This window comes from Pelophylax lessonae, assembly GCF_965119305.1.
Source record: "Pelophylax lessonae genome assembly, chromosome: 9".
Lineage (NCBI taxonomy): Eukaryota > Metazoa > Chordata > Amphibia > Anura > Ranidae > Pelophylax > Pelophylax lessonae.
In genome coordinates this window covers 34679538-34701913 of record NC_138776.1, presented here as the reverse complement: position 1 = coordinate 34701913, position 22376 = coordinate 34679538, and the positions used below count along the sequence as shown (strand labels likewise).

The 22376-nt window shown below is 42.1% G+C and overlaps 2 protein-coding genes across 1 annotated transcript; one reads left to right on the top strand and one right to left on the bottom strand.

Annotated features, from left to right (window-relative positions):
• The window catches only part of LOC309563154 (trypsin-like), a gene marked incomplete at both ends in the record, with an annotated part of 280915 nt that overhangs the window by 31900 nt on the left and 226639 nt on the right, over nt 1–22376 (bottom strand).
• On the top strand, nt 14213–20807 carry LOC309563170 (trypsin-like; the record flags this gene model as incomplete). Its single annotated transcript, XM_082267504.1, has 5 exons — nt 14213–14252; nt 14378–14528; nt 15740–15993; nt 16648–16784; nt 20658–20807. The coding sequence occupies 5 exons, from the start codon at nt 14213–14215 to the stop codon at nt 20805–20807; spliced, it is 732 nt and encodes a 243-aa protein (XP_082123630.1).

Sequence of the window (22376 nt, the reverse complement as noted above, 5' to 3'; positions counted from 1 at the left end):
GTTCTGGATCATGCCACAGGGACTATTAATCACACAAAAAAAAGTTCTTAAAAATTGTCATTTTTGATAGATTTTTGATAGAGGGCCAATTATTGAAAAAATGAAAAAAAAAATTTCTTTGGATTTAGTATCTGGGGGGTCTACAAAGTGTACCTGTGAGGTTTCAGCTCTGTAGCATGTCCAGAACCAGAAAAAAAGATAATTTTTCAGTAGAGCAGGGATGGTGGGACCCTCCTTTTACACCTATATGATCTTTTTTTTGGGGTTTTGGACATGCTACAGAGCTGAAACTTCACAGGTACACCTTTTAGATCCCCCAGACACAAAATCACACAAACAAAAGTTCTTAAAAATTGTCATTTTTGATAGATTTTTGACAGAGAGCCAATTGTTGAAAAAAAAAATTAGTATCTGGGGGGTCTAAAAGGTGTACCTGTGAAGTTTCAGCTCTGTAGCATGTCCAGAACCATAAAAAAAAAGATTTTTTGTATTTTGTCACTTAGAACACAGGCTGTTTGCTTCTCGCTTTTCACACATTGCCGGTTTAGTAGCGAGCGTTTTTTTGGGCATTTTTTGGGTTCTTTGGAGTCAGGAAAAACATCTGAACTTGTGTATAGTACAAGTTCAGATGTTTTGCCAGCCTCTAAAGAACCCAAAAAAAATGCCCAAAAAACCGCTAGCGTCAAAAAATAAAACGCCCAGGTGTGTTGTTGCAGGCATTTTTTGGGGGGTTTTGGAGGCAGGCAAAACATCTGAACTTGTGTAAACACACATACTTATATGTATTTTACACTTAGACAGATATAGGTGTGATAGGAGCGTAACTATATTAGTGTAAATGATTTCATTAGCGCAAGCATATATTTCTGCTACTATCACACCTATATGTGTCTAGGTGTGTATATACATATAAGTATGTGTTTATATATACCCGCATACACAAGTTCAGATGTTTAGCCTGCCTCCAAAAACCCCAAAAAAATGCCTGCAACAACACACCTGGGCTTTTTTTTTTTGGCGCTATCGTTTTTTTTGGGCATTTTTTTGGGTTCTTTGGAGGCAGGCAAAACATCTGAACTTGTGCCATAGCAGTCACTGTCAGTTCACCCTACACTACATTACGGTCACCCTGACACTTCACACTTTCCCTACAGAAACTACATTTTTGAAGCTAACTAAAGTGTAAAGGAGCACTCTAACTACACTAGATATCCCTTTCCTCACACTAATAAATGCTAAATGACACGTTTAAAGTAAAATTAACAGAACTGCTTCCATTCTCTTCCATGTCCTGTATAACAATGCTAGGAATTTGGCGGGGGCTATCTTATATACTGGGGGGCGTATTCACTAATGATTGGCCTAGGGACCCCCTAGTCACTCCAATCACATTCCTAGCATTCTCCTGCCCCCTCAATTGGCTTTTACTAATGGTTCTGGTCCAATCACAGGCTTTTAAAGCCCATTTCCTGTCCCATTGCATTTTGGTCGGTTCTGGTTGCCGAATTCCGAACTTTTTGGGCAAAAAGTTCTAAATTCGGCCGAACCTCGAACACCCAATGTTCGGGCCGAACCAATGGTCGACCCGAACCGTTCGATCCTCCCTAGTGCAGAATAGAGATGGATACCGGCCTTACCCAGCCATTGTTATATTTTTGATCTTTCTCACTCTTTTGGGGTGTACCCTAATTTAAAATGACTAAAACAAAGCAGTGTTGGCTACCTCGTCCCCCTCCACCGCCGCTTCCACCTACACCGCCACATCCACCGCCTCCTCAACCTCCCTCCTACTCCATATGGGCCTCGTCCTTCACAGATGAAGAAAATTGTTTTAGTTTTCTGTTTTTTTTGTTGTTTTAAGTTATTTCCCTAACCACATTTGTTTGCAGAGCACTTGCCATGCTCTTAACTACATTTTGCTGCCATTTGCAGCACTCTAGCCCTTTCCATTGTTTTTTTAGAGCCATTTTAGTGCCTGAAAGTTCGGGTCCCCATTGACTTCAATGGGGTTCGGTGTCCGGGTCAAGTTCGGAAAAAGTCACGTACGCTGACTTTTTTTCAAGTTCGACCGGACCCACTGAACACGGACATCCAGGTGTCCGCTCAACTCTAAACAAAATGACTGAGAGAAAGAAAAAGGGATATAACAATAATCTATCCTTTATTACCTCCTTGTGTTGTGATCCGCATCAATAGAGAGCCGACAGGAGCCGCTACCGGCGTCCTCCCCACGCTCTCTACTTAAAGCCGGTCCCACCGGAAGTGATGCGTCGCCCGCTAGCATCACTTCCGGTGCAGGCGCAACACTACTACCATGACAACCGCTAGTAGGTGGAGAATCCACCCGCAGCGGCGCCACCTAGTTCTGGCCAATTGGCTGGAAGAGATAGAACCCAAAAAGGATCTAATCTCTGCTTTGCGCCCGAGCCTACACTATGGGGCAGTTTTAATGACGATTCTAATGAAACCTACAGCCGCACATTACAAAACAAACAGACATACAAATTCACAAAAGTGTATTATTCAAGTATCGAAATTTTATAGCAGTATATTTGGAGTACCAATAATATAGGTACCAGTTTAACTAGTCAGGCGTACATTTGTAACATCCTGGAAAAATATCATCCTCCCAGCCACATATAGATACAACAATACATGACATGTACATACATGTAACATACAACACCAGGACATGAGTCAAAAAAACAAGGACACAAACAAAAAAACAAGAAACAAAAAAATAAAAAACATACTTGGTCCATGCAATATCCGTAAGTGTAAAGACTAAGAGTGAACAACAAGGTATTATTAATAATGATAATAAAGAAAATTAAGTATACAAATGACAAATATGATGTCCTATAATCATGATAAAGTAAAGACCATATGATCCCAAAAGTTTTTTAGGAGTTTTTTTATTTTAAAGAAAAGGTTTGCATGAAACTGCCGTGTTAAGTCCGGGCCATGTCCTTGCCTGTAAATTAAAAATCCACTTGGCCTCCTTCTGTAGTATTCGGTTATCGAAGTCACCCCCGCGAGGGTTTTTGGAGATGACCTCAAGAACCAAAAACAAAATGAAGTTAGGATGAAACTCATGATACATGCCTACATGTTTGCATATGGGCGTATTAATCAGCCCCACTTCCATGTAGTTAAGGTGATCTTGAATTCTTTTAGCTAGTTTTCTTTTCGTCTTCCCTACATAGAAGGCTCCACAACGGCAGTTTGCAATGTAAACCACACCCTCTGTTTGGCAATAAGCAAAGGCACGATTGTGGGCCAACAAGATGGTACCACTATGGTCATTACGAAATTAAATGCTGACCATCAAGCAATTCGAACCATTCTATCTAAAAACTGGCGCTTTTTACAAGAGGACCGTGTGATCGCAAAATATGTTAAGACACAACCACAAATTACCTTTCGCAGGTCTAGATCCATCAGGGATTCTCTTGTCCATAGCCACTACTGCCCACCTCAGGAACTGGAGAATGGGTTGGTATGTACTGTGGGGACATTCAGATGTGGGGCATGTGATCAATGACCATGGGTCCAGGAAGGGGATACTTTTCCCCTCCCTAGGGGTGGAATACATAAATGCAGTGCCTTTGCTGATTGCCAAACAGAGGGTGTGGTTTACATCGCAAACTGCCTTTGCAGAGCATTCTATGTAAAGAAGACAAAAAGAAAACTAGCTAAAAGAATTCAAGATCACCTTTACTACATGGAAGTGGGGCTGATTTACAGTATACGCCCATATGCAAACATGTAGGCATGTATCGTGGGTTTAATCCTAACTTTATTTCGTTTTCGGTTCTTGAGGTCATCCCCAAAAACCCTCGTGGGGGTGACTTCGATAACCGAATACTACAGAAGGAGGCCAAGTGTATTTTTAATTTACAGGCAACGACATGGCCTGGCCTTAACACGGCGGTTTCGTACAAACCTTTTCTTTAAAATAAAAAAACTCCTAAAAAACTTTTGGGATCATATGGTCTTTACTTTATCATGATTATAGGACATCATATTTGTCATTTGTATACTTCATTTTCTTTATTATGATTATTAATAATACCTTGTTGTTCACTCTTTACAGTGACCTCATACTTTTAGGTCTATGTTAGTATATATACTTACGGATATTGCATGGACAAAGTATGATTTTTATTTCTTGTGTCTTGTTTTTTTGTTTGTGTCCTTGTTCTTTTTGACTCATGTCCTGGTGTTGTATGTTACATATATGTACATGTCATGTGTTGTTGTAACTATATGTGGCTGGGGGGATGATATTTTTCCAGGATGTTACAAATGTACGCCTGACTAGTTAAACTGGTACCTATATTATTGGTACTCCAAATATACTGCTATATAATTTGATACTTGAATAATACACTTTTGTGAATTTGTATTTGCATGTCTGTTTCTTTTGTATTGTGCGGCTCTAGGTTTCATTAGAATCGTTATTAAAACTGCCCCATAGTGTAGGCTCGGGCGCAAAGCAGAGATTAGATCCTTTTTGGGTTCTATCTCTCCCGGCCAATTGGCCGGGACTACGTGGCGCCGCTGCGGGTGGATTCTCCGCCTACTAGCGGTTGTCATGGTAGTAGTGATGTGGCCGCACCGGAAGCGATGCTAGCGGGCGACGCATCACTTCCGGTGGGACCGGCTTTAAGTAGAGAGCGTGGGGAGGACGCCAGTAGCGGCTCCTCTCGACTCTCTATTGATGCGGATCACAACACAAGGAGGTAATAAAGGATGGATTATTGTTATATCCCCTTTTCTTTCTCTCAGTCCTTTTGTTATATTTATGCATTTACTCTTGATTTTATCAATCTCCCAAACCTTCCCCTTCAACCCTCCTTAATTATCTTTGAGTAGTTATGTGGCTATTATTCATAGGTCTTTGAAGTGTGAATGGGATGTGGGATCTTGTTCTCCTCCCCATTTTTGGTCTTGGATAGAGTTGAGCGGACACCTGGATGTCCGTGTTCGGCAGGTTCGGCCGAACTTGAAAAAAAAGTCCGGGTCCGTGACCTGGACTTTTTCCGAACTTTACCCGGACACCGAACCCCATTGAAGTCAATGGGGACCCGAACTTTCAGGCACTAAAATGGCTCTAAAAAAAACAATGGAAAAGGCAAGAGTGCTGCAAATGGCAGCAAAATGTAGTTAAGAGCATGGCAAGTGCTCTGAAAACAAATGTGGATAGGGAAATAACTAAAAACAACCAAACAAACAGAAAAATCAAACAATTTTCTTCATCTGTTGCGTTGGCGACCTCTTCCTCCTCCTCCTCTGCCTTGACCTTGTGCTTCCACTGTGGCCCCGCTGTCAGGTGGGAATGCCAGCAGCATCGCGTCTACCAGCGTGCGCTTGTACTCGCGCATCTTGCGATCGCGCTCCAGTGAGTGAATTAAGGACGGTACATTGTCCTTGTAACGGGGATCCAGCAGCGTGGCCACCCAGTAATCAGCACAAGTTAGAATGTGGGCAACTCGGCGGTCGTTGTGGAGACACTGCAGCATGTAATCGCTCATGTGTGCCAGGCGGCCCAGAGGCAACGAAAGGCTGTCCTCTGTGGGAGGTGTATCGTCTGTGTCCTCTGTATCCCCCAAGCCACGCACCAGTGATGGCCATGAGCTGGCCTGGGTGCCACCCTGCTGTGAACATGGTTCCATCTCCTCCTCCATCTCCTCCTCCTCATCCTCCAGAACTGTGCCCCTGCTGGACAATTGTGTACCTGGCGTTTTTGTGTGCAGGAATCCACCCTTGGAGCCACTTGCGAATGACTGCCCTGAAAGCCTTGGAAATGTTACCTCTTCATCCTCCTCCTCCTCCTCATCCTGTGCCACATCCTCTTCCATCATCGCCCGAATCGTTTTTTGAAGGAGGCATAGAAGTGGGATAGTTAAGCTGACAACGGCGTCATCGGCACTGGCCATGTTGGTGGAGTACTCAAAACAGCGCAACAAGGCACACAGGTCTCGCATGGAGGCCCAGTTATTGGTGGTGAAGTGGTGCTGTTCCGCAGAGCGACTCACGCGTGCGTGCTGCAGCTGAAACTCCACTATGGCCTGCTGCTGCTCGCACAGTCTTTCCAGCATGTGCAAGGTGGAGTTCCACCATGTGGGCACGTCACATATGAGGCAGTGAGCGGGAAGGCCGAAGTTACACTGCAGCGCTGACAGGCGAGCAGCAGCAGGGTGAGAACGCCGAAAGTGCGCACAGACAGCCCACACTTTCTGCAGCAGCTCTGACATATCGGGGTAATTTTTAAGGAACCTCTGCACCACTAAATTCAGCACATGCGCCAGGGCACCGGCTAGGCCCAGAGCTGCTATGAGATTTCGCCCGTTATCGCACTCCACCAGGCCGGGCTTGAGGCTCGCTGGCAGCAACCACTCATTTGTCTGCTGTTCCATGCTCCTCCACAACTCCTGCGTGGTGTGTGGTTTTTTCCCCCAAACAGGCAAGTTTTAAAACTGCCTGCTGTCGTTTACCCCTGGCTGTGCTGAAGTTTGTGGTGAAGGTGTTACGCTGACCGGATGAGGAGGCGGTAGAGGATGAGGAAGCGCAGAAGGAGGAGTTAGGAACAGGAGGCAAACTGAAGCGCCCTACAATCCTCGGTGGTGGAAGGACATGCGCCAAATTGCTATCCGCCTCGGGCCCATCCGCCACTGCATTTGCCCAGTGTGCCTTTAGGGAGATATAATGCCCCTGACCGTGCTTACTGGTCCACGTATCGGTAGTTAGGTGGACCTTGGCACAGATGGCGTTGCGCAGTGCACACCTGATTTTTTCCCCCACTTCATTGTGCAGGGAAGGGATGGCTTGCCTGGAAAAGTAGTGGCGGCTGGGCACGACGTACTGTGGGACAGACACTGACATAAGGCTTTTAAAACTGTGCGTCTCCACCAGACGGAATGACAGCATTTCAGAGGCCAAGAATTTTGAAATGCTGGCATTCAGGGCCAGGGATCGCGGGTGGGTAGGGGGGTACTTCCTCTTCCTCTGAAGTGTTTGGGAGATGGAAAGCTGAACGCTTCCATGGGACATTGTGGAGATGGTTGGTGACCCAGGTGGTGGTGTTGCTGACAGATCGTCTGTTTGCGGGGGGGCAGGTGCCGGTATCACTACAGAGGTGGATGAAGAGGCCGAGACTGCGGCAGAAGAGGAAGCAGGAGGAGCCAGAGACCTTTCTTGGTTTTGAAGGTGTCTACTCCACTGCAGCTCGTGCTTTGCACTTAGATGCCTGATCATGCAGGTTGTGCTCAGGTTGAGAAGGTTTATGCCTCGCTTCAGGCTCTGATTGCACAGGGTGCAAACCAATCGTGTCCTGTCATCAGCACATTTTCTGAAGAACTTCCACGCTAGAGAACTCCTTTGAGCTGGCTTTGGTGCGCTTGGTCCCTTGCTGCATTGGGCAGTAGCAGGCGTAGTGTCTAGGGCACGGCCGCTCCGCTTCTGCACCCTGCTCCCTCTTCTGCTGTGCTGGTGGCTCTGTGTGACCACCGCCTCTTCCTCCAAACGACTCAGGTCACCTGCATGACCTTCATTCCATGTGGGGTCGAGGACCTCATCGTCCTCCGCATCATCTTCCACCCAGTCTTCACCTCTGCCCTCCTTGTCGGTCTCCACAATTCTGAGTGCCGCAGCAGTTGGCACCTGCGTTTCGTCATCATCGGAGACGTGCTGCGATGGTCCTTCCATGTACTCATCTTGAGAAATAAGTGGTTGGGCATCGCTGCACTCAATCTCTACCACTTCTGGGGCAGGGCTAGGTGGATGGCCCTGAGAAACCCTGCTGACAGAGTCATCAAAAAGAAGAAGAGACTGCTGCATGACTTGGGGCTCAGACTGCTTGCCTGATTTGCAAGGGGGTGAGGTGAAAGACGGTTGGACATCGGCTGCAGGTGCCAACTCTGACCTTTCTGCAGTAGACTGGGTGGGAGACAATGTGAAGGAACTGGAGGCACTGTCAGCAGCAAACCAATCTACTATCGCCTCTACTTGTTCTGGCCTCAACACTTGTAGAGGCGCATGATGCCCTACCAAATACTGTCGCCTACTTACACTTGAGGAAGGTGTTTCACTTGTGCGTGTAGCTGGCACAGATCGATCACGTCCTCTCCTTGCAACAGGAGCTCTACCAGCAGCACCACGACCCAGGCCACGGCCCCTATTTGACGGTCTCTTCATATTTCTGTAATTTATGATCTTGCCCTAGAAAGGTGTTTATTGAATAGCGGAACAAAACAACAACAGTATCGCACGGGTGTATCTCACAGTCAAATATGCAAACTATGCCACAATTTAATTTTTTTCACCCCAAAAGGGTGTATATTGAATAGCGGAATAGAAAAAAGGATATAAAACGGTGTATCTCACACGTACAAACACAGACTAGGCCCCGATTACAATTTTTTGTACCCTAAAGGGAGGATGAGGAAGAGGAGTAGGAGGAGTTCAGAACAGGAGGCAAACTGAAGCGCCCTGCAATCCTCGGCGGTGGAAGGAGATGCGCCAAACAAATTTAAAAGGTGTATCTCACACGTACCGATACAGACTATGCCGTAATTTAATTTTTTACACTCCAAAAGGGTGTATATGGAATAGCGGAATAGAAAAAAATTTATAAAACGGTGTATCTCACACGTACAAACACAGATTAGGCCCCGATTACAATTTTTTGTACCCTAAAGGGAGGATGAGGATGAGGAAGAGGAGTAGGAGGAGTTCGGAACAGGAGGCAAACTGAAGCACCCTGCAATCCTCGGCGGTGGAAGGAGATGCGCCAAACAATTTTAAAAAGGTGTATCTCACACGTACCGATACAGACTATGCCGTAATTTATTTTTTTACACTCCAAAAGGGTGTATATTGAATAGCGGAATAGAAAAAATGTTATAAAACGGTGTATCTCACACGTACAAACACAGACTAGGCCCCGATTACAATTTTTTGTACCCTACAGGCAGGATGAGGAGTAGGAAGAGTTCGGAACAAGAGGCAAACTGAAGCACCCTGCAAACCTCGGCGGTGGAAGATGCGCCCCAAAAATTTGGAAGGTGTATCTCACACGTACCGATACAGACTATGCCGCAATTTCATTTTTTTTACCCCAAAAGGGTGTAGATTGAATAGCGGAATAGAAAAAAATTTATAAAACGGTGTATCTCACACGTACAAACACAGATTAGGCCCCGATTACAATTTTTTGTACCCTAAAGGGAGGATGAGGATGAGGAAGAGGAGTAGGAGGAGTTCGGAACAGGAGGCAAACTGAAGCACCCTGCAATCCTCGGCGGTGGAAGGAGATGCGCCAAACAATTTTAAAAAGGTGTATCTCACACGTACCGATACAGACTATGCCGTAATTTATTTTTTTACACTCCAAAAGGGTGTATATTGAATAGCGGAATAGAAAAAATGTTATAAAACGGTGTATCTCACACGTACAAACACAGACTAGGCCCCGATTACAATTTTTTGTACCCTACAGGCAGGATGAGGAGTAGGAAGAGTTCGGAACAAGAGGCAAACTGAAGCACCCTGCAAACCTCGGCGGTGGAAGATGCGCCCCAAAAATTTGGAAGGTGTATCTCACACGTACCGATACAGACTATGCCGCAATTTCATTTTTTTTACCCCAAAAGGGTGTAGATTGAATAGCGGAATAGAAAATATGATATAAAAAGGTGTATCTCACACGTACAGACCCAGACTAGGCCCCGATTACAATTTTTTGTACCCTAAAGGCAGGATGAGGAGTAGGAGGAGTTTGGAACAGGAGGCAAAGTGAAGCACCCTGCAATCCTCGGCGGTGGAAGATGCGCCCCAAAAATTTGGAAGGTGTATCTCACACGTACCGATACAGACTATGCCGCAATTTAATTCTTTTTACCCAAAAAGGGTGTAGATTGAATAGCGGAATAGAAAATATGATATAAAATTGGTGATTTTTCAATAGCACATGTGAACACAGCAGTGTCTTATGTTTTATGTCACGGTCAGCTCAGCAGCAGGCTATGAAGAGAAAAAAAAAATTCCCCTTTAACTTTGTAATTTTTAAATAGCAGATTAGTAAAGACTATGCCACAATTTAATTTTTTTTAACCCAGAAGGGTGTATATTGAATAGTGGAATAGAAAAAAGTATATATAATTGAAAATCACTCAATAGCACATGTGAACACAGCAGTGTCTTATGTCATGGTCACCTCTGCAGCAGGCTATGAAGGGGAAAAAAAATTCCCCTTTAACTTTGTAATTTTTAAATAGCAGATTAGTACAGACTATGCCACAATTTAATTTTTTTTTTTAACCCAAAAGGGTGTATATTGAATAGTGGAATAGAAAAAAGTATATAAAATTGAAAATCACTCAATAGCACATGTGAACACAGCAGTGTCTTATGTCACGGTCAGCTCAGCAGCAAGCAGGCTATGAAGGGGGAAAAAAAATTCCCCTTTAACTTTGTAGTTTTTAAATAGCAGATTAGAACAGCAATCTGTAGTAAAATATAGCTGAACGCTGCACACAACAGACTGATAAAAATATATTTTTTTCTCCCTCCTCCTCCTCAGTGGGCTCAAGTGAGGGCAAAAAGATTGTTCACTGCACCACCCCCCACACTGCAAAATCGATGTAGATCGCTAACAGACGATTGTTCTGTCCCTGCCTAATCTCTCCAGCCTGTCCCTAAAATGCTCAAATAACTTTCCCTGCCTACACTCCGACCTGTCCCTGCATTCTTTTCGGGCACAATTTTTCACTGTCTGTCCCTAATCAGCAGCCAGCACGTATGATGTGTGCTCTCTCCCTACACTACAGCAGAATGACGCACTGCGCTGTGTCTCTCAAACTTATAAAGGCATGGATCACATGCTTCAGATGGCCAATCACAGCTACTAATACATTAGTAGGCATGGCTGGGATTGCTTAAGGCACACCAGTTAAACGCTTGTTGATTGGCTGTTTAAAGCCCGCCATTAAAAGCGCGCCATTACATACAAAACAGGAAATAAAATTACCGAACACGGATTTTAAACCCGAACATACAGTAAAGTTTTCGGGTCCGTGTCCGGGTAGCAAAAATCCAATTATCCGGTACAAACCCGAATAATACAGTCCGTGTTCGCTCAACACTAATCCTAACTTAATAATAGCATACAGTGCCAAGCTGCGGTTTCCAAAGCAAGCTAAGTCCTTTCTTGTATTAACAGAGGCATGGACTCCAGAGAGAGAGATATAATTTGCCCCTGTACAAATCATTAGTAAGACATCATCTGGAATATGCAGTTCAGTTTTGGGCACCAGTTCTTAAAAAGGATTTCGGGGAACTGGAGAAAGTGCAGAGAAGGGCAACCAAACTGATAAGAGGCATGGAGAAGCTCAGCTATGAGGAAGGATTAGTGGAACTGAATTTATTTTAACTGAATTTACAATTTGAATTCTCTCTAGAGAAGAGGAGATTAGGGGGGATATGATCAACATGTATAAATACATATGGGGTCCATATAGTGAACTTGGTGTTGAGTTGTTCATTTTAAGGTCAACACAGAGGACAAGGGGGCACTCTTTGCATCTAGAGGAAAATAGATTTTGTCTCCAAATACGGAAAGGTTTCTTCACCGTAAGAGCTGTGAAAATGTAGAATAGACTCCCTCCAGAGGTGGTTCTGGTCAGCTCACTAGATTGCTTTAAAAAGGCCTGGATTTTTTCCTGGGTGTACATAATATAACTGGGTACTAATATTTATAGGTAAAGTTGATCCAGGGAATATCCGATTGCCTCTGGGGGGATCTGGAAGGAATTTTTTCCCTTGCTGTAGCAAATTGGATCATGCTTTGCTGGGTTTTTTTTCACCTTCCTCTGGATCAACTGCAGGTATAGGATTGTGTATATGGGATTGTATGGTTGGGTTTTCTTTACTGTTTTTTTTTTTTTTTTTGTTTATTGGTTGAGCCAGATGGACTTGTGTCTTTTTTCAACCTGAGTAACTATCTAACCATGTAGCTAGAAGAGTCAGTGGATGGGTCTTAGTAAAGGGGATGCTAGAGAGTATACTGAAGATAAAGTAGATCACCAAGTCTATTGCTGGAGAAAGAGCAAGGAGACTTAACCTTTTCCATATATATATGTATATATATATATATATAGTTCCAGTCGGAGTATACACAAAAGTTCCACAATTAATACTAAAAACCAATTGGCAGTAAGGATGAATGTGTGAACTGTACCCTAAGTGACTGCTTGCTGGTAATCAGAGGAGGCCCAAGAATTCATCAAACAGCAAGCCCTTCAGTGGCAGGGACAGTGCTACACACAGTATAGTACACACTCAATACTTGGTCGGTGCTCCTTTTGCATGAATTACTGCATCAACGTGGCGTGACATGGAGACGATCAGCCTGTGGTACTGTTGAGGTGTTATGGAAGCCCAGGTTGCTTTAATAGCGGCCTTCAGCTCATCTGCATTGTAGGGTCTGGTGTCTCTCATCCTCTTCTTGACAATACCCCACAGATTCTTTATGGGGCTTAGGTTAGGCAAGTTTGCTGGCAAATCAAGCACAGTGATACCATGATCATTATATCAGGTATTGGTACTTTTGGCAGTGTGGGCAGGTGCCAAGTCCTGCTGAAAAAGGAAATCAGCATTTCCATAAAGCTGGTCAGCAGAGGGAAGCATGAAGTGCTCTAGAATGTCCTGGTAGTGCACCAACAACAGCAGATGACATGGCTCCCCAAATCATCACTAACTGTGGAAACTTCACACTAGACCCAATGCAACTTGGATTCTGTGCCTCCCAGTCTTCCTCCAGACTCTGGGATCTTGATTTCTAAATGAAATACAACATTTTTCACCGTCCGTGATGATTTGGGGAGCCATGTTAAAAGCATGTTTAGTTGAGGTAGGAGGGTTTGCCAGGGATATAAGGAGTGCAAAAAGGAGACAAAATACAATGGCTAATGAAACCCTCCTAGCTGGGGCTAAATTAAAAAAAAAAGGGGGAAGGGGGTGGCACTTGGGGTTTAATAAGAATTAATAGTAGGGGAAGGAAGAGATTGGGAATGAAAGACATGTTAAAAGTAAAGAGGAAAAATGGACCAGCTGAATCCCCCAAAAGGTGTGTGTGTGTGTGTGTGTGTGGGGGGGGGGGGGTATAGAATCAGACATGATGATCATTTTCTTATTGAGAGGTTAAACATGGGAGTAAAAAAGAAAAGCTTTAGTAATGATCAGTGGTGCATTAATGGATTCAGCAGGCCCAAGTGGCTGTGAATTTGAAGGGGGAATCCTTTACTAGGTCGATGAGTTCTTCCATGACTTTAGCATTTTTTGAGTCTCCGACGTGGAGTAGCACTTAAGGGTCTCCTTCCCACCCCCACCCTGTGATTGGACTGCCTCCTTGTACTGTGGAACATCAGATTGGTGTACTGTGCTTCTTCTCTCTACCCTTCTCTGAGGTCTGCTGTACAGGGACTGTTAATGCCTGATACCAAGTTACATTGACATATTTACACTGCTTTCAATTAAATAAACTAAATTTTCGGATGTATTAATGAAAATAGAGCAGCATTAATTTGTATCTTTTATAGTGTATCTCTCCAGAGATTGGCTTTCATAAAATGTCAGCCTTTTCTATCATATGAGAGAACTGTCATTTAAGTTGATATACATTTAAATCAAAGACTGTAGTGGCAAAAGTAATAATAAAAAAAAATCTGATATTAATAAAGTAGTATGCTACAAAGTTCATCAATAACATAACCATGAAAGGAAAAAATAAAATAAAAATATTTTTTTTATGCATATATGTGATTGTATACTGTCCTAAATAAGACAAGTGTAAATGAACTTCTGATTCTGCATATAAAACAATTATAATAGCATAGAATATTTTTCCTCAATTTTTTTTTACCACTGTAACAACTTAATTTGTCTTTGAGGACCAATGTAACTATAATCTATACACGTTTTCTGTGGATGTGTAGAGTGATAAAAATTATATTTACATTTGATAAAGTTTTCCTTCCATGACCAAAACCTTATCTCAAGGTTGCTGATAAATATACCCATTTTAGGCATATTTTGAAAATATTGTCTATACATTAACAGAAGTTTGCACATACTGATAGGTGGCATGCAGCTAAACATATAAATACCCATGTTACAGTCCAAATGGTCACTCACTGGTCACCTAAACACCATGAAACTCCTTCTGATCTGTGTGCTCCTCGGAGCAGCTGGTGAGTCCTTGTATGCAGAAATTTAGATGCTAACATATGCACAAAGTACTTCTTATTTTGTAGTTTTGCTGGTCTTAATAGTTTTACATAGAGTTTCTGAATGACACTGTGTATTTTATTCCCAGCTGCTTTGGATGATGATAAGATCGTTGGAGGTTACACCTGTGCCAAGAACTCCGTCCCATACCAGGTATCTCTGAACTCTGGATATCACTTCTGTGGTGGAGCCCTCCTCAACTCCTTGTGGGTGATCTCCGCTGCTCACTGCTACAAGGCGTAAGTAGAATTGTGATGGCAGCAGTTTGTACTAGGATAGTTTGGAGTCATAATTGTCTGACTGGCTGGCTGGCTGTATGGTTAGTTTGATTATAGAGGGGCTGACTGGTTGGTCTGATTTCTTGATTTACTTTATATTAAAAGATTACTATTACAAAAATATTTAATTCTGGTATTGCATTAGATTATTACATGTCATTAAATATTAAGTACACTTTCTTTTTGTATTTCAATTTTTATATTCTTCACCCTAAGACTATCCATAGTGCTTACCATGAACCATGGCCATCCTTATTCCCATGGTATAAATCCTCTTACAGAAAAAAAAAAAAAACTGCTGATGCAATTCTGCAAGCATCCCTGGTGGTCTTATAGACATTCCAAACCTCTCTCACTGTCATTTATGCTGGAAATCGTAGGCAGCATCCATATTTCTGTCCTGGCAAACTCACTTTAAAAGAAAATGGAAAATAATGCAAAAACATTTCAAATTCTGCTTCACTGAATGTTGAGTGTGGCCTCTACTGCCGACATACACTGTATACAAGGCAGAAAGTTATACATTTGTCACAGGATAAATTTATGGGACTTAAACGTAAACATGGAGCTCTATTCCACATGATAATGTTGACCAAATTAGTGTTAAAAAGTAAAATCTCGATAGCGGTGGACATTACATAATTTTATTCAAACTTCAAACAACAAGCATATACTAGTAAGATGAAAAAACATTTAATTGTAAAGGTTGCCAGATTCCCAATGCTGAGGGCTGCTTTCCCAAACATAGACTAGAAGGAAACATTGTTCACACAATGTTGATTTATATCCTTTTGTGGGACTTGTAGACAGTGGATCCTCTAAGAGTGTTGATATTGAAACTTTTAACATCCACAGTGAATAGTGGTCACCTTCTCATTCAGTCACATATGTATGTGTAATCGTGACACATAGCTTAGCTTACCACTATGAAATATAGACCTCAGATTCAATCATCATGCTTCCTCTGTATGTTTAGGGGTTGTAACTTTTTGGATATTTGTCTGACTCTTCAAAAAAATATAAATTGAAATGAAAACTTTGTGCCCCGAGTTTGGATTAAATGGATAGAAAAGTAACTATTTTCAGCCTACATCACTCTTAAATGTCCAATGCAGATTAGATAGTAGATCTGGATTCCATAACTTCATTGCACACTCTTTATGTCTATCCAGGAGCCTTCAGGTCAGACTGGGAGAACACAACATTGCTTCCTCTGAGGGCACCGAACAGTTCATCAACTCTGCCAAGGTCATCAGACATGGAAGCTACAACTCCAGAACTCTGGACAATGACATTCTGTTGATCAAGCTAGCTTCACCCGCCACCCTCAACTCCTACGTCAAGACTGTGTCTCTGCCCAGTGGCTGTGCAGCTGCCGGGTCCAGCTGCCTGATCTCCGGATGGGGCAACACTCTCAGCAGTGGAAGTAAGTCAAGGCAGTTGTATAACTGACCATTCATTTCCTTAGCCACTTGTTAAGCTAAAGTGTATCTAAAGCCAGGACATTTTCTTCTAGATAAAATGTTGAAGGGATTGTATTGTTGTCTGTGTCCCCACTTGGGATTTTCTCTCTCTCGCTCTATTTTTCCCTGGTGTTCAATAGCACTGCCCTAAATGTGAAGTTATATGCAAAATTTTTAGCTGTCACCAGAAGAGGAATATAAGGTAAATCATCCAATGGTATGAGTGGGGATTTCTTCTCACTTTGAAGAGATGTCCTCCATCTTCCTGGTATTCCTACAGGACAGGAAGCAAGAAAAAAATCTCCCCAATCACACACAGATGGCAAAAAAAAAGAAATGAAATGCACGGTTTTTAACAATTCCATAATCTATATTTATCCAAGGAATATGGATAAATATACGGAAGAATCTGAGGAAGAAAAAGCTTTAGGCGTAATTGGGGTCTAGCTAGGTATGAGCATACCAAATTCAGCTAACAGTTACTTAAGACCTTTCCCTAAACTGGTTGACTAACAGCCGCTTAGAGGCTTCATCTTTGCTTTACTTCCTAGTATAATCAACATTTTCACTCATCCATTTATTTCTATGTAATTTATTATATATCTCCTTTTCTGCAGCCAACTACCCTGACCTCCTGCAGTGTCTAAATGCCCCCATTCTGACTGCTTCCCAGTGTAGCAATGCTTACCCTGGTGAGATCACTGGCAACATGATCTGTCTTGGATACTTGGAAGGTGGCAAGGATTCCTGCCAGGTAACTTCGCTAATATGTTTCATGTTCAAATATTAGAGCTATTAACTTTATGAAATGTTGAACATGTCGTACCCTAAGAATAGTGATGTCGCGAACATAAAATTCGCCGTTCGCGAACGGCGAACGCGAACATCGGCGAATGTTTGCGAACCGGCGAACATTGCGAACCGCCATAGACTTTAATAGGCAGGCGAATTTTAAAACCCACAGGGACTCTTTCTGGCCACAATAGTAATGGAAAAGTTGTTTCAAGGGGACAAACACCTGGACTGTGTCATGCCGGAGGGGGATCCATGGCAAAACTCCCATGGAAAATTACGTAGTTGACGCAGAGTCGGGTTTTATTCCATAAAGGGCATAAATCACCTAACATTCCTAAATTGTTTGGAATAACGTGCTTTAAAACATCCAGTGTGTGTATACGATCAGGTATGATGTTGTATCGATCAGGTAGTGTAAGGATTACGCCCGCTTCACAGTGACAGACCAAACTACCCGTTTAACGCACCGCAAACAACCGCAAACAGACCAGAACCGACCAAAATGGGACAGGAACTGGGCTTTAAGGGTTAGGGTTAGGCTTAGGTTTAGTGTTAGGGGCTAGGGTTAGGGTTACGGTGAGATACTTAGGGTTAGAGTTAGTAACCCTACCCCTACGCCTCTAACCCTAACCGTCTAACCCTAAGCACTAAAAATAACCCTAACCCTAGCCCTAACCCTAATTCTAATTTTTTTTCTGGTTCTGGAAATGCTACAGAGCTGAAACTTCACAGGTACACTTTTTAGACCCCCAGACCCTGAATCACACAAAAAAAGTTCTTAAAAATTGTAATTTTTTGTTAGAGAGCCAATTATTGGAAAAATTTTAAAAAAATAAAAATAAAAAAATTCTTTGGATTTAGCATCTGGGGGGTCTAAAAAGTGTACCTGTGAAGTTTCAGCTCTGTAGCATGCCCAGAACCAGAAAAAAAATACAAATTAGGGTTAGGGCTAGGGTTAGGCTTAGGGCTAGGGTTAGGGCTAGGGTTAGGTTTAGGGTTAGGGTTATTTTTATGGCTAGGCTTAGAGGGTTAGGGTTAAGGTTAGAGGGTTAGGGTTATGGTTAGAGGGTTAGGGTTAGGTTTAGTGTTAGGGGCTAGGGTTAGGGTTACGGTGAGATACTTAGGGTTAGAGTTAGTAACCCTACCCCTACCCCTCTAACTCTAACCCTCTAACCCTAAGCACTAAAAATAACCCTAACCTTAGCCCTGACCCTAACCCTAGCCCTAACCCTAACCCTAGCCCTAACCCTAATTCTATTTTTTTTCTGGTTCTGGACATGCTACAGAGCTAAAACTTCACAGGTACACTTTTTAGACCCCCCAGACAATAAATCCAAATACATTTTTTTTTTTTAAGTTTTTTTTTAAGTTTTCCAATAATTGTCTCTCTATCAAAAATGACAATTTTTAAGAACTTTTTTTGTGTGATTTAGTGTCTAGGGGGTCTAAAAAGTGTACCTGTGAAGTTTCAGCTCTGTAGCATGTCCAGAACCAGAAAAAAAAAGATCATTTTTCAGTAGAGCAGGGATGGTGGGAACCCCTTTTACACCTATATGATCTTTTTTTCTGGTTCTGGACATGCTACAGAGCTGAAACTTCACAGGTACGCTTTTTTAGACCCCCCAGACAATAAATACAAAGACATTTTTTTTTTTAAGTTTTTTTTTTCCAATAATTGGCTCTTTATCAAAAATGACAATTTTTAAGAACTTTTTTGTGTGATTTAGTGTCTAGGGGGTCTAAAAAGTGTACCTGTGAAGTTTCAGCTCTGTAGCATGTCCAGAACCAGAAAAAAAAGATAATTTTTCAGTAGAGCAGGGATGGTGGGAACCCCTTTTACACCTATATGATCTTTTTTTCTGGTTCTGGACATGCTACAGAGCTGAAACTTCACAGGTACGCTTTTTAGACCCCCCAGACAATAAATACAAATATATTTTCTTTTAAGTTTTTTTTTTTTAAGTTTTTTTTTTTTTTAATTTTTCCAATAATTGGCTCTCTATCAAAAATGACAATTTTTAAGAACTTTTTTGTGTGATTTAGTGTCTAGGGGGTCTAAAAAGTGTACCTGTGAAGTTTCAGCTCTGTAGCATGTCCAGAACCAGAAAAAAAGATCATTTTTCAGTAGAGCAGGGATGGTGGGAACCCCTTTTACACCTATATGATCTTTTTTTCTGGTTCTGGACATGCTACAGAGCTGAAACTTTACAGGTACGCTTTTTAGACCCCCCCAGACAATAAATACAAAGAAATTTTTTTTTAAGTTTTTTTTTTTTAATTTTTCCAATAATTGGCTCTCTATCAAAAATGACAATTTTTAAGAACTTTTTTTGTGTGATTTAGTGTCTAGGGGGTCTAAAAAGTGTACCTGTGAAGAGTGTACCTGTGAAGTTTCAGCTCTGTAGCATGTCCAGAACCAGAAAAAAAGATCATTTTTCAGTAGAGCAGGGATGGTGGGAACCCCTTTTACACCTATATGATCTTTTTTTTCTGGTTCTGGACATGCTACAGAGCTGAAACTTCACAGGTACGCTTTTTAGACCCCCCCAGACACTAATCCAAAAAAAGTCATGCCTGCCACCGTATATATCAGTGGTGGGTGGGCAGTGGCACTGCAGTGGGCACAGTACACTCTGTGGACCTGACAGTCACTGGCACCCAGGCAACTGCAATTATAAAAAAAATATATATATTTTTACTTTGCAAGCTGCTGTGCCACCGTATATATATCAGTGGTGGGTGGGCACGCAGTGGCACTACAGTGGGCACAGTACACTTTGTGGACCTGACAGTCACTGGCAGCCCAGGCAACTGCAATAATAAAAATATTTTTTTTTTTCAATTTGCAACAAGATGCTGTGCCACCATATATATATCAGTGGTGGGCAGTGCACTGCAGTGGGTACAGTACACTCTGTGGACCTGACACAGCACTCACTGCAATTATGACAGAGGAAAAAAAAAAATATTTTTTAAAATGCAAGGTACTGTGCCTGTGCCACCCGAAATGAGTGTGGTGTGCACACAGTACAGTCTGTGGTGGGTCTGTGGCCTCTCACACACAGCGGGCAGGCAACTGCAGTGTACAATAGATATATATATATATATATATATATATATATATATATAAAGAAAAAACTCAATTACCAGCCCTTAAGGGGCTTTTGGGGACACTAGATATATATATATATATATATATAAAAAATTACACAAATACCAGCCCTTAGAAGGGCTTTTTGGGGTGCTGTCAGGATGCTGTCCTTACAGCAGTAGTGGACCAAGAACACTGACTAGCAAGACCAGGAACACTGACTAACAACTGTCCCTAGCTATTAACATCAGCAGCAGCAGCAGCTCTCCCTGCTCTCACTAACACACACTGCTTCAGAATGATCTAAGATGGATGCTGCCCTTGCTTATTTATAGGAGGTGGGAGGGTGTGGGAGGGAGGTATGCTGATTGGCTGGAAATGTGCCTGCTGACTGTGAAGTTCAGGGTCAAAGTTTGCCTCAATGATGTATTATGGGGGGCGGACCGAACATCGCATATGTTCGCCCGCAGCGGCGAACGCGAACATGCTAAGTTCGCCGGGAACTGTCCGCCGGCGAACAGTTCGGTACACCTCTACCTAAGAAATGTATAAGTGGTTTGCTGTCAGAAAAGTTGGATTTGCCTAGATATCTGTGTTCAATATTTAATGAATAATATATGCAATAAACTGTCAAGAAGAATAGACTTTGGAATGAGAACCTCTTTGTCTCAATTGTGTTTGGAGAGTCCTTTAATGATAACATGACTTTCTAAATTTAAACATATTTTCTTCTTTTCTCAGGGTGACTCTGGTGGCCCCGTGGTCTGCAATGGACAGCTCCAGGGTGTTGTCTCCTGGGGATACGGCTGTGCCCAGAGGAACTACCCCGGTGTCTACACCAAGGTCTGCAACTACAACTCCTGGATCGCCAGCACCCAGGCTGCCAACTAAATACTAGTCTTTTCATGTTATCTATCCACAGCTATATATCAGCTGGAATGTGAATAAAATATTATAAGAAACTAAAATTTATTGTGTGTTATATTAAAAATCAGCTGCACTTATATTTAATTTTAAAGACAGGAATTTGATCCCAAGAAAACACAGTGCCTCCATCTCTAATGGTTAAATCAAACACTTGACAGCAGTTACAAATATGATGCAGACATGTATACAAAAAAGGCTGACACAAAAAAATACATATAGTAAAGACATTGTTATAATAGTAATAAGATGTATTCGGTAAAAAAGTACATGGTCGTCAATAAATGTTGCAACTATGCATCTAAGTAGGTCTACACGTTTCATGGATCCCTGTCCACTCATCAGGAGCTTAAAGCCAAAGAATTACCTGTAAATGTATAACATGTGGGTTTGTATAAAAATACATGAAATCTCAAAGAAAAAAAAAAGAAACAATTTTGCCTCATCACTTATACATGTCGGCATCAAAAATATACCCAGCATCTGGGAGGGGGTGTGTAATAAATGAACGCACCAGGGCAGAAGTATGATCTGGGGTCATGGCAAGGATGAACCACCTAGTCCAAAGGGGGAGGAGGGGAGGGAAGAGTTGGGAAGGCAGTCGGAAGGCAAACCAGTACATATGGACCCATTCCGTGAGAAGTGAACATACATGTCGAGAGGTGTTAATCTAAAAAAAATTATATATATATATATATATATATATATATATATATATATATATATCATATGGGAAATTTTAGGAATACCACACAACCAACCTCCCAATTGGTCGATGGGGGGGAAAAAAGGGAAGGGGGGGGGAAGGGAAAGAAAATGAAGGGGGAATGTGTCTAGGACTTTCAAGGTACCTTATTCAATAATAAACAATAGTAAAATCTATAATTTTTATTGTGAGAAAACAAGATAATAAAATCACATGACAAAAAATATGGATACAATCCGTGTTACCATATACTCCAAATAATGTATTACATGTACAGTATAAGTTTTGCAATCCTGGAGTGGATTTTCAAACTTCAAACAATGCGCAACCTCGACATGTTTCGTGGTATACCCACTTCTTCAGGAGGATGTTATGCACATTAATACTTGCATCTAGTAATGACAATAGGATGATTAATAATGACATTTAACAATGAACAGTATAGCAAAGATCATACAGCTCAAAATAGGGGAGGAGCCATCTTACCCAAAATTGGGAGCGTGGGTAGATCACAGATTATAGGACCCAGCCATCATGTGCCTCTCACCGGCGGACATGGGGGACACTATATATAGATTGGTTATAAAAGGTATACATGTTTTATCAGCTAGTATAATTTAGAAAATTAATCACCACCATCACCAAAAAAGTCAAAGGGAAAACAAGAGAGATATATAAAGGATGGTGAAAGATAGAGAAGGAAAAGGGGAAAAAAAGAGGGGAATGGGGAAGGGGAGGGGGGGGGGTTTTGGGGGGAAGGGAGGAAAAAGGGGCCAGAAGGAAGGAAGAGGGAGGGGAAAGAAAAGAAAATAGGTAAAAGTGGGGAGAAA